Genomic DNA, 12,280 nt, shown 5'->3' on the forward strand with positions numbered 1-12,280 from the left:
GGAACACCTGCGCCGGCTGCAGGGGCGGCGACGGGGGCGTCATCTATGGAGGTGGCAGCGGGATTGGCCGGCGGAGCTGGCGGCGGTGTTGGCGGCGGCGACGGCGGTGGCGACGGCGGCGCAACTAGCGGCACCGCGAGCGGTCCAGGAGTTGCTGGAGGTGCTGTGGGACACTTTGGGACGCCCGTGCCGTCGTCACGTGCACGTGAGCTGGCTGGCGGCGGCGGCGGCAGCGGCGGCGGCGGTGGTGGCGGCACCGGCGGCGGCGGCGGCGGTGGCGGTGAGCTCACATTCCCAGCTGCGCCTCTGTCATCCCGTACCACTACCCACCCCCCGCAAGCAAGCAGTGTTATAATGCAATGTTCATCCCGTGTCACATACACACATACACACAGACACACAGACACACAGACACACAGACACACAGACACACAGACACACAGACACACAGACACACAGACACACAGACACACAGACACACAGACACACAGACACACATACACACAGACACACATACACACAGACATACACACAGACACACAGACACAACACACACACATGCCCCACGGAGCTTAAGTGCTGCCGCCACAAACAAACCCCCCCACCGGCAGAAAACCCAATATTCCCCTGTCCCGGCTCACGTGTGTGGATGTATGTATACATGTATGTATGTATGTATGTCCCAACCCCCACTGGATGCTCTGCTGTTGAACGCGCACCGGATGTGGAGCCCGCGGCGGCGCCGGTGGCGGCGGCGGCGGCGGCGGTGACGAGGGCAACGAGGGAGGCGGCCATGGTCCCGTCAAGCGTCCTCACGCCATTTCCTGGCCGGTTTGGATCGGTGCTACAGCCATTCTGGCGCTCTTCACCGCAATCACCATTGCCAGCCACCTCTCCGGCTTCATCTCCCTGGTGACGTCAGCAGTAGCTGGTTTCGGAATCAGTAGCGCCAACCGCCGCATCGCGTCCGCGATGGCCCATGGGTCGCTTGCCGCTCCGGCTGAGCCGTCCGAGCGCCGAAGGGGCCTTGGCAGCGGTGACGAGGAGGGGAAGGCGGCAGAGGGAGAAGGTGACGGGGACGCGGAGGAGAGGAAGAGGGATGCAGAGACGGAGGCGCGTCTGGCGGAACGTACGGCAGAGCGAGCGGCGACGGCGGCGGCGACGGCAGCGGTGGCAGCGGCGGTGGCCCAGTTTGGCGGTCCCGGGGCGCAGCTGAGTGCTCTGCAAGCCGCCAGACGGGCCGCGGACATCGCAACTGAAGAGTGAGTGGGGACTGCGTGTGTGTGGTGGCAGTGTGTGTGTCTGTATGTATGTATGTATGTATATATGTGTGGGTGCCTTAACGATCTGAGCTGCTACGTGAGGCATTGTCGGTGGTGGCGTGGCGTGGCGTGGGGTGGGGTGGGGTGTGGAGTGTCGCCGTGTGCGGTCTCCATGACTCGCCTGGTCACATCTCGCTCCGTGCCCAGCTCCTCCTCCACAGGCCAGGCGGCCCGTCCCCCCCCGCCTGATCGATGTAGCAGTGGCAGCCGCTTTGAAGTTCGGACTTCAGAGGGGGTGATCCCCTGAGCCCCCCCTGGGTTTTGCATTTAATAATGAGGAAAAGCTACTGAGGAAAAGCTTCCACAATGTACCGACACACACATATACACATACATACACACACACGCAAAGCTATCACCCCCAGCTATCGCGTCATATAACTGTAGCCCCTCGGCAAGGGGTGTGCGTACGGGAGACTGGGGCTAGAATGATGCTTCATCACATATCAACAACAACAACAACATCATCATCATCAACAACAAGGCCACGCATGACGACATGACCCCATGGTGGCGGCCGCTAACACGTCCCGAGGGCCCCCTGCTGCCGCTGTGCCGCTGTGCCGCTGTGCCGCTGTGCCGCTGTGCCGCTGTGCCGCTGTGCCGCTGTGCTGCTGTGCCGCTGTGCCGCTGTGCTGCTGTGCCGCTGTGCTGCTGTGCCGCTGTGCTGCTGGCGCCCTTCCCCCGCCGTCTCCCCCCCTTCTTGTTCCCTCTCCGCCCCGCACCCCCCTCCGCCCCTTTGCGGCCCCTTCTCCGCAGGCAGGAGGACCGGCAGCGGCACCGGCAGCAGCAGCGGCGGGGGGCGGCCGGCGCCGAGAACCTCTCCAACGCCGGCGGCAGCGGCGGCGGCACCACCAGCCCTGTTCCAGCCGCCGACGGTGGCGGTGCGTCTCACGATGACGGCGGTAGCGGTGCTCCTGGCGGCGCAGCTGTGTCGCATACGGGTGAGAGGGAGGGGGGCTAAGGGGGAGCGTACGGCGATTTATCGTCGTCGTCACTATGTCCGATTTATGCTCCGGTTACAGGCTCCCGTGATCACCACATGGGTTGAATGTCTTCTCCTCCTGTCACCAGCCCCCCCGCCGCCGCCACCGCCGCCGCCACCGCCGTACTTCGACCCACCCCAACCCTCCATCACCCCACCTCATCCACGAGCCTCTAGGCCTCCGGGCCTCACGACCTCTCAAGCTTGTAACATCATACATACATACATACACCCACACACCTCACACACCCCACATACACCCCCCCACACACACCACCCACACACACCCCCACACACACACCCCCACACACACCACGCACAGGTGAGTATCTTCTAAAGCTCCACGAAGGCAATGGCGGCTGGCAGCAGCAGCAGCAGCAACAGGAACAGGAACAGGAACAAGTGATGCCGTTCCAAGGAGGTGGCGAGGCTGCCGAAGACGGTTTCAATGGCGGTGCCGCCGCCGCCGCCGTACCACCTGCCCACCCAGCCGTCAGCCATAGCTCCGTCAGGGGTACCGGCGGCGGCGGTGCCAAGTTACTGCACGGGGAGGATGCTGACGGAGGCGCTGCTAGCGGCGGCAGCGGCGGCTTCTGGGGTTTAGCCTGGCTCGTTGGTCGCAAGCGTGGTGGCAGCGGCGGCAGCGGCGGCGGCGGCGCAACCGACGGCGGCGGCGGCGGCGCTGCAGCGGCAGAGGAATCGACCGCGCTGGGTGCGGCGTCTGGGGGTAGGAGAGGCACGGGGATGGGCCGTGGCGGGCTGACGGAGGCGCAGGATGCCTTGCTGCACGGCAATATGGAGTGGGATACGGCAGCGGCGGTGGAAAAGGGAGGGACGTCGGCCCTGGGACGAGGTAAAGGACTGGTACGGCGACTGGTAGCTGGCGTCGGTGGAGCCGTACGCGGTACGGCCCGCAGCCTGGGTTCGTGGCGCTTCCGCAAAGGCACTGGTACCGGCGGTGGGGTTGAGTACGGCGGCGGCGGCGGCGGCGGTGGTGGATTGGAGACCCTCGAGAAGGCAAAGTCCGCTGGCGCCGCCGACGTAACCGTTACGGAGACCGCAAGATCTGAAGTGTTGGGGCACCACCTCGTGCAACTTGATGACGTTGACGGCGGCGGCGGCGGCGGCGACTACGACAGCACCGGCGGGCGCCGTACCCTGGACCGGTCCCAGCTGGCGTCTGACGCCAAGCTGGCGGCGGCAGTGGCGCTGACGGTGTGGTCGGTGATGGTGCCATTTATGCGGCGACAGTGGCAGCGGCGAACGACCCGTGGGTCGGTCGAGCCTCCACCACCGCCGCCGGGGAAGGCGACGGCGGCGGGTGATGAGGCGATTGCTGCAAACTTGAGTTGGGGGAGCAGCGCCTCGGCGGCCGCCGCACCTCCCCCCGCCTCGGCGGCGGACTACCCGGTTGCGAGGAACCCTTGAAGGCGGCCCCAGCTGACTCAGCTTTAAAACAGAACGCATTGAAACAAATGCAAAAATGATTGACGGACACATCTTTTCGTTTGGTTTCAGTACTTTGTATGTGTGCGTATGTGTGTTTGTGTGCGTATGTGTGTACATATGTGGCGGTAGCAGTGTGTGTTCTTGGGGCAGTGTTAGAGCCCCTGTCACGATGGAAGGGAGGGAGGGGGGTACGGAAGTTGCATGTCAAAACGTTTGGTAATCCCACCTTTATGGTGGGGGATACGATATACGGTGTTGCGTCGTTGCGCGATACTGTTGTCGCACCACGTTGTGTGCTGCTGCAGCAGCAGCAGCAGTAGCAGTAGCAGTACCCGCAGCAGCCAGCAGTAGCAGCAGTCAGCAGTAGTCAGCAGTAGCCAGCAGTAGCAGCAGTAGCAGCAGTAGCACTGGGGACCGGAAGGCCGCTTTGAGCGCCTCTGTTTTGGCAGTGAGGGGGCCGTTTGGGGAGAGGGGGCTTTAGGGCTTCCTGCGTATGCGAGTTCGTTGTATTGCAAGTTCAAGCGTATCATATGCGTATATGGAGGACGAGTTGATTTGGATATATGCCCTGTTAATGTCGAATGATTGGTGGGAGGTTGACTGCGCGAGATGATGTTTTTCGACGATTGCCCGGTGACATACCCCGGGGAGTATTCACAGCGTCTTCCGACCGACGGCGCCCCCTCCCGCGCAACTCGATCGACCCCCTCGAGCAACACACAGAAGAAGGGCCACTGAGGACAGCAGCGACAGCAGCTACAGCAGCGAGACGTAGCAGTAGCAGCGACAGCAGCGAGACGTAGCAGTAGCAGCAGCAGCAATAGCAGTAGGTGTGTGGATGTGGATGTGGAGTAAAATCAGTGCTGCGGTGCTGTGGCCCCCCCCGGCCTCCTCTCTCCCCGCCTCCCCCTCTCCTCCCTACTCCGTCTGCCCGGTCCTGCTCCCTCCCTCTCCCCTTCCGCACTTTTAGCCGCCATCTTCCTCAGTGCTTTATTGTAAGGGAAAGAGCCATCAGCAGCACCAGACGTTGCAGCAACAACAGCAGCACCAGCCGCTCCAGCACCACAGCAGTGCAAGCGACGTAATTGACGCGCACAGCTAAGTGTCACCAATGTATACGCTCTCCCAACTCATGTTCTCCCATAACCTCGGGGCAAAGGCTTTGGCAACCAGGTCTTCGAGGTGGAACCGTACATACGTGAGCCGTACTTATAGCCATACAACTTCTTACATTTTTGCGCGGTCTTCTCTATATTGGATGAAATGCTTTCAGGCAATGATGCGACGCTTATAACATTACTTGCACGTCAGCATGTCGCCTGAGAACCAGAACTTTTTGGAAAAACCAAAGTGACAAACTACCAGTTCGCAACGAGCAACCAAGACGAGCCATGCAATTATCAACACTTGCATATACCTGCGGCTGTTAGTCGTGAGCCTTACTATTCGAATATTGGAACGCAACGTGTACAACTGCGGCTACCGACATGACTGCTTCCGGCTCGCCTAGGCTGCAACATTTGCCATCATTTCAGCGGTTCCTAATTAGTCAGCCATCAATACACGCCAGCCTTTTTGAAGATAAGGTGCGGCTTTGCAGGCTTCAAGGTTGTGTGCCGGGTCGTTACCGTTATCCGGTCAGAAGCATCCGACAACTGCTGGATCAGAATACGGGCAGAGGCAGGACACATCGTGAGCTGCTTGACGATCGATTACAATCAGTGATTTGTGTTGCGGAGCAGGTGTTCAGCCACGACGACTGGCGCAAGCATCGGAGCGCCGCATGGCGACATCGCATTGAGCCCTTTGTCTTGTAAGGAAACGCCGCCTCAGTCGCACTGGTTTGACGCACCCTTCGGTTCCTGGATGAGATTATGATTAATCTTTTGAAAACCGCTCAATTTCGAACCCAAGTGGCGACCTAGCTTGTGCACTACAAACGCAAAAAAGGTTTTTCGCTCCTTTTTTCCTCCTCCTCGCGTTTTAACACACCTCACACCTTCGCTGCAGCTCTTCCGTACTTGTCTCCCAATGCACCTTCAAACCCCCGTATCACTCATACATAAGATTAAACAAAACACAGAGACACTCCTCCGCGACCTCCCATCTGGGTTTTTTCCACCTTTTTTTGTTTTTGCCAACCCCCTTCAGCCCCTGAATACAAAATAAACCTAAAACCCTCAACCGGCACCAACTGGCAACCAACCGAAACCTCCTTTTCCCACATCTCTCTCCCATAGCTTCCGAGTGGCAATCGGCTTCTTCTGGCAGCTGGCCCTGGTGGTGGTGATTTCGGTGGTGGTGGGCCTCCTGCACACCCTTTTGGTAGGCTCCCCGCATGACCCGTGGGTCGTTATGCCAGCGTGGATGGCTCGGTTTCTGCATCCTAGAGGGCCGACATTTCGAGAAGTTACAAATCTTGAGGGCGGGAGGGCCGCCTTTCCTCCTCTTGCGTGCCGATGATGATTCCACACCTCCGCACCGCCTGCACCACCCGCACCTATCTGCCAGCCTCTGGGCGCTGAGAACACAACACCGAAAGTGCCGCAGCCGCTTTTCCAAAAACACACACACACACACACACACACACACACACACACACACACACACACACACACACACACACACACACACACACACACACACACACTCTCTCTCACACACAATCGCGTTCAGGTCACCCGGTACTACGCCTCCACCCACCATTCTCAGCCTTCACCGCCAAACACGCACATGCACACATGCACACATGCACACACACCCCTCTTTTTGCACCATCTGATTTCCCCCTCCCCCCCCCCGTCCCACACACACACACATGCGCACCCCGAAACCCCGGGTGCAGAGGGACCGCGACCAGGCCCTCTCCAGTTCCAGACTGTCCACCCCCTTCACGTGAGACAAAGAAAAGCACACACGTGTGTATGTCGTACAGCGGACAGACGTGCGGGTGTATGTGGTCCTGGTTGCAGTAATGGTAATTAAACGGTGTGATTTTAGGGGTGTCCCGTGTGTGTGTATGTGTGTGTATGTGTGTCTGCCTCTCTCGAACTCCGCACCGGACGAGAGACACCGTTCTCACGACAGAGTACGGAAGTACGGACATGGACACGGGGTCTAGAATCCTTACATCGTGCAGATGCATTTTCGTGCTTTGGTGGTTTAGATTCGATCGGTTGTGTCGTCGGTTTGGTTGTTGTCAACGAACTGCCTTCTGTCGTTCAGCCTCCGCCCCCGGCCCGATGTTTGCTCTTCCCCCGCCCGCCTCCTCAGTCACATGGCATCGGACTGCGGCTGCAGTCCGCGTGTCGGCAACTCCTGTCCTTAGCCTGTATGACTCTCCCCCCTCCCTGTCCCTCGCCCCTCACACCCCCCGCTGGGCACTCCAACGGCCCAGGATGATCACTTTTGCGCTGTCGCTGCTGCTGGTTTTCAAAACCAACTCGTCGTACAGTCGTTGGTGGGAGGGACGTATCATCTGGGGCCAGGTGGGTTTCGAAACCCCGATGGAACTTAGAGAAGCCAACGGTGCTCTAAACGCTTTTTTACTGTCGTACGACACTGTCACACTGGCGTGTGTGTGTGTGTGTGTATTTGGGGCGAGGGGGGTTTTGACAAAGGTGGAGGTGGAGATGGCCCGCGTGGGGGCTTGAAGTGCTCCGGGCAGCAGAGCGTGATCCCAATCCCAGCAGAAGCGGGATGTACGGACGCCCATGCGCACAGAGCAGGGCCCCGGGTCAAATGTACGGCAGGAGAAAGGGTTGCTTAAATTGCGCTTTGATGCCGCCCGTTAAGCTGCTACTCGTGCTTGCGGCCTGTTGCCGTCTTTCTCCTCATTGCCGAACTGTCGTACACACGTGGATGGGTGGCACGTGAAGGGCGCCGCTGCCCCGCCTGCCGGGGCCTCGCCGGGGTTTCCGTGTCCCGGGGTTTGCTCGTACACTTACCTCCCACTTAACCCCCCGGCTCTCCTGGCCCCCTTTCCCCTCCTCCTTCCCCTTCCCTGGGGTCTTGTACGACGTCCGTCTTAATTGGTCCGTACTTTCACATGCCGTTCATGACGGGGCCGGGATGACGTCATCACCGCTACAGGTGGTCAATTTTGGCCGTAACTACGCTCGCCAGGTGGGGGCCACACACGCGTGTGCGTGAGCGTGTGTGTTTTAATGATGTGACACGCGAGATTCGCGCCCATGTGTGCATGTGTCTGTTTGTGTGTGTTTTGTTACGCGTTTCAGTGTCTTTGTACTGCCGTAGCACATGTCTATGTTGTCACATGTCAATGCTGCTGCCGCAATCTTGATGCATGCCCCTTATGTTGCCTGATCAGGCTCTCATGTGGTTCCCCGCGAACCGGCCCGAGCTGCGAGCCGCGGCCATTCGTTGGGCAGTCGCGGCTCCACGGGTGCTGCTGGCGCACCTTCGAGAAGATACGGACTTAGCGGCTGAGGTGCGATTCGGATTAGTGTACTGTACTGTACTGTACTGTACTGTAGTGTACTGTACTGTACTGTACTGTGCTGGTCTCGAATAATAATTAAGAATATAAATTTAAATTTGAATGCTTTGTCAACTTGATACGCCATCCGTTATGACCCTGGAAAAGTATATACCATAATTTGGTAGCGTTGCTCTATATGTTGTGTACACACCTTAACTTTCCATCCCGACCAGAAGCAGAGCCTGATACGCCACAACATCGCGACCTTTTCGGATTTTTTAAACGACATCCAGGTTACACCACAACCACAAAAAACACCCACAGGACATAATTTCCCCCCCCCCCCACACACACACACACACATACATACACATACACGAGAGAACGTATCCATCTTACCTTTCACACTCTTCCGGTGGTGGTTGGATGACGTGGATTCGCAGGTACGGAGCATTCTAATGGCGGAAGAGGTACGCGGTACTGAGTACGGGGGCAACGGTTTGTACGGTATGAAATTGGCTTGGATGATATGGGCTGTTCAACGCAACAACCCTCCCCCCGCACGCCGGTTATAGCCCACACCCAGCCTGATTGCTTATCTTTCCACCCCCACCCCCACCGTGTTTAAAAATCTGAGCAGGTTGCTCTCTCGAAGCAGCTTGCAGATGTCGCACAAGAGTGGCTTTATCGCTCACCCTCATGACTTTGTCTCCGTGTCTCACTGGTATGTCTGTCTGTCTGTCTGTCTGTCTACCTGTCCATCAGGTGGACTGGTTATTGCGGTGGTCCAACGCCCCTCTCGGTGCGGGTACGGCGCTAGGGCAGTTGGTGGTGGCGGCTGAGTTGTCGGAGCAGCTGCAGGCGGAGATACAGAAGCAGGTGGGAGAGGGGGGGGGAGAGGGGGAGGGGGAGGTGAGTGAGTGGGTATCGACTTCCAGGGGGAGTTTGAGGGAGGGAGGGAGGGAGGGAGGGAGGAAGGGAGGGAGGGAGGGAGGGAGGGAGAGAGGATGCGCAGGAGGGAGGAGAACTTAATGCCCGTACTTCAGCCCCTTGGAGCCTCCCGCCCCACTTCCCCGCTCCCGGTGTTTTCCTCCTTTTCCTCTCCCCCTCTTTTCCCCCCTTTCCCCCGGGGTCCCGTGTTTCGATTGGCGGCTCTACGAAGGTGGAGCTCTACACCAACTGCGCGGGCGGCTGTGAGAGGATCTTCAAGACGCCCATACCGCCTGCATATGCCCGGTAGGTGGGGGGCGCTTCGGGGGGTTGGAGGCGGCGCGGCATCAAGCAAGAGCGCGCGCCAGGATGACCTTCGGGAGTCTGGAAAATTGGAGTTACGGTGGGAACCATTTTTTACTTTAAAAATTTGTCAGCAAACATCATGAAGCCGGGGGCCGTGTGGTGCTTTATTTTTAGCATTCTTATACATCCTGATACCTGCTTAACGATGGGCAGAAACGCCGCAAAACAGTAACCCCGCATTCAATTGTAGGTGCGCCATTTGGTGTGTAGGGATGTGCACCCTACACCCGCTCCCTCTCCCATCTCCTCCTCCTCCTCCTCCATTTCGATTTCCTACCCCCACGTAACGCACAGGTCAGATTAAAATTCCCAACACACCCGCGAATCATCCTCCCTTCCACGCACCCTCCACAGCCACACATCTCGCTTCCTGATGCTGTACGTCGTGACGAGTCCCGTGCTACTGTGGCCCAGTACCGGCTGGTTGACTCCCCTGGTGGCGGGAGTGATTGCGTTTCTGCTGCTAGGGGTCGAGAACATTGGAGTGCAGGTCGAGGAGCCTTTTCATGTACTGCCACTGTACGACATTTGCAGGTACGGTTGTACGGATGCACGGGTGTATGGATGTACGAGATATACACGAAGGGGGGCCCTTGGGGCCGCTTTGCGGGAGGGGGGGACGGGCATGCCTTTGGGTTTCGCTCGGGCCGCCGGCTGGCGGGGGGGCCACCCTTCCCGGACTCTTGGGGTGCAGGTTGAGAATCTTTCGAGGACGTGGAGTTGGGGGGAAAAGAGAAAATCCTCGCATGGGGGGGAGAGAGCGATTCCCACTCCGGCAGGTCACAGGTGGCGGCGAGCTAGGAAACAATGTATTTGGACCACAAACCGTGTTTTGATGCGGTGTATTTGCCGTACTGTCGTACGGTACGGTTGCCACCAGGGCGCTCGAGGCCAACATAAAGGAGCTGCAGGCGGCTTTTGACGGGCGGCCGGGGGGGGGGCCTGGCGGCGACGGTGAAGGCGGTGACGGCGGCGAAGGGTTTCCTAATGCAGCGGAACTGGCTGTCCGAGTCCATCCCCCAGCGGGCAACGCGGCGGGGGGTCCTAGGGCGAGGCGAAGGGGAGGAGAAGGAGGAGGGGCCTCCGGAGATCAGCATGAACAGAACGGAGGTTCCGCCACCTCGCTGCGCAACAATACGGCAGTAGCAGCAACAGGAGCAGCAGCAGCAGCAGCAGCGACGGCAATGGCAACGGCGGTGTAAACCCAGCAGCAGTGGCAGCAATGGCGGCGATGGTTTTAGCAATTTGACGACAATGAGATCACGTTAAGTGGGCTACAGGTACTACAGCTACTACAGGGGCCCCGTTAGCTGCAGGCGTACGTATCCTGCTGCAATCGACTGGAGATTCCTTGATTGGTTGAGTGCGTGGGCGGGTGAAGGTGGATGGGCTCGTGAGGTTGGTAACATTGGGGGCCATTGGGGATTTTCCTTTTCATTCTCTGCTCTCCTACACCCTACACTCACACTCACACTCACACTCACACGTAAGACGTAAGCACCACACGACGGACTTCATAAACCTCCGAGTGGTGCTGGTGTTCGCAGCGGGGCCGCGGATACTAAGTACACCTGCACATATGTCGGGAAGTGCGCTTTACCACGTACAAGGCAATATATAATGTATAAATGATATATTCCTTCATTGTATGTGTGCCGTACTGTACGACAGCTACTGGGTATAGTCCCTTATGGAAATGACCACTACGTGAACACCACGTGCGCGATGCGCACTTGCTTACGTGGGGCTCGGCGACGGTGCGCGGACACCTTGCCGACCTGTGTGGCGGCTGCGCTGCTGGGGTGGTGGTTGTTGTTGTTGGTGGTGGTGTTATGGCTATAGCACGCGTTCATTTCTTCATGATGCCTTTATTCTTCGTTAGCAGCGAGCGGAAACAGTGTGGGGTGCGAGGGGGGCGTTACGTCACGAAATGGGCTCCTACTGGCCTTCGTCCTCTTGCGGGGGACATACACACACACAGGCAGTTGTGCTGAATAGTCAGTAGTGAGTGTATAAGTCGCGCATGAGGGTACGTCCCGTTCCAGCTCCTGAACATGCAAATAGCTTTTATAGTACTATTGATATCTGATTATTGCTACCGTAATTGGGGTGTACTTCACTTCTCAGGAAAAAACACATGACCCAGGCAGTCCCGGGCATTATCTTGTTCCTGCGGTGGCATGGCGGCGGCGCGTGGACGGCTGTGGTCATGGTGATGGTGGTGCGGCATCTATATATTATATCCAGTCCCAGTCACACCGGGCTCTGCTCCGTAGAGCGGGGCCGCTATGTGCCCCGCGGTTTCGCGAATTTACATTTGAATTTAAGCACCGTATGTGTGTACGTGTGTGTTTATGGTGCGGGTGTGCGGGGTTAACGATTTCCTCCAATGTCGTCGCCGCTGCATCTCACGTCCCGGATCTTTCCGAACTAGCAGGAAATTCTACATGTTAGGGATTTCAGAGGTCCAGAGGCCGGAGGCCAATCATACATCCTGCTTATTCGAGCCCCACCCGACATTTCCCGTGGTATTAGATACGGTCAGGGCCACTGCGCGAGGACGTTGAGGATGTAGCGCATACAGACACACACGCATTCACACACACACACAGACACACACGCATTCACACACACACACACACACGCATTCACACACACACACACACTCTCTCTCACACACACTCTTCGACCTTTTCGCCTCTTCGAGTGGGGTCATTTCAGAGCCCCGTATCGCTGGAATCTGCTAAAACGGAAACAAAACGCCCTTATCCCCCGGGGATAAAATTG

General features: G+C 58.3%; 2 protein-coding genes across 2 annotated transcripts in view; both read left to right on the plus strand.

Moving 5' to 3' along the window:
- Nucleotides 1-45: 45 nt before the first annotated feature.
- On the plus strand, nt 46-3,735 carry VOLCADRAFT_97656 (uncharacterized protein; the record flags this gene model as incomplete). Its single annotated transcript, XM_002956584.1, has 4 exons — nt 46-199; nt 731-1,262; nt 2,082-2,266; nt 2,630-3,735. The coding sequence occupies 4 exons, from the start codon at nt 46-48 to the stop codon at nt 3,733-3,735; spliced, it is 1,977 nt and encodes a 658-aa protein (XP_002956630.1).
- Nucleotides 3,736-5,243: 1,508 nt separating this feature from the next.
- Nucleotides 5,244-12,280, plus strand: part of VOLCADRAFT_97657 (uncharacterized protein) — a gene marked incomplete at both ends in the record, with an annotated part of 12,056 nt that continues 5,019 nt past the window's right edge. Inside the window, 11 exons of the mRNA XM_002956585.1 lie at nt 5,244-5,342; nt 5,499-5,569; nt 5,997-6,057; nt 6,602-6,651; nt 7,154-7,244; nt 7,849-7,881; nt 8,087-8,206; nt 8,963-9,117; nt 9,438-9,530; nt 9,848-10,027; nt 10,374-10,447. Of these exons, the coding sequence (XP_002956631.1) occupies nt 5,244-5,342; nt 5,499-5,569; nt 5,997-6,057; nt 6,602-6,651; nt 7,154-7,244; nt 7,849-7,881; nt 8,087-8,206; nt 8,963-9,117; nt 9,438-9,530; nt 9,848-10,027; nt 10,374-10,447 (1,027 nt within the window). The remainder of the gene's footprint in view (nt 5,343-5,498; nt 5,570-5,996; nt 6,058-6,601; nt 6,652-7,153; nt 7,245-7,848; nt 7,882-8,086; nt 8,207-8,962; nt 9,118-9,437; nt 9,531-9,847; nt 10,028-10,373; nt 10,448-12,280) is intronic.

This window comes from Volvox carteri (assembly GCF_000143455.1).
Source record: "Volvox carteri f. nagariensis unplaced genomic scaffold VOLCAscaffold_63, whole genome shotgun sequence".
Taxonomy (NCBI): Eukaryota; Viridiplantae; Chlorophyta; class Chlorophyceae; order Chlamydomonadales; family Volvocaceae; genus Volvox; species Volvox carteri.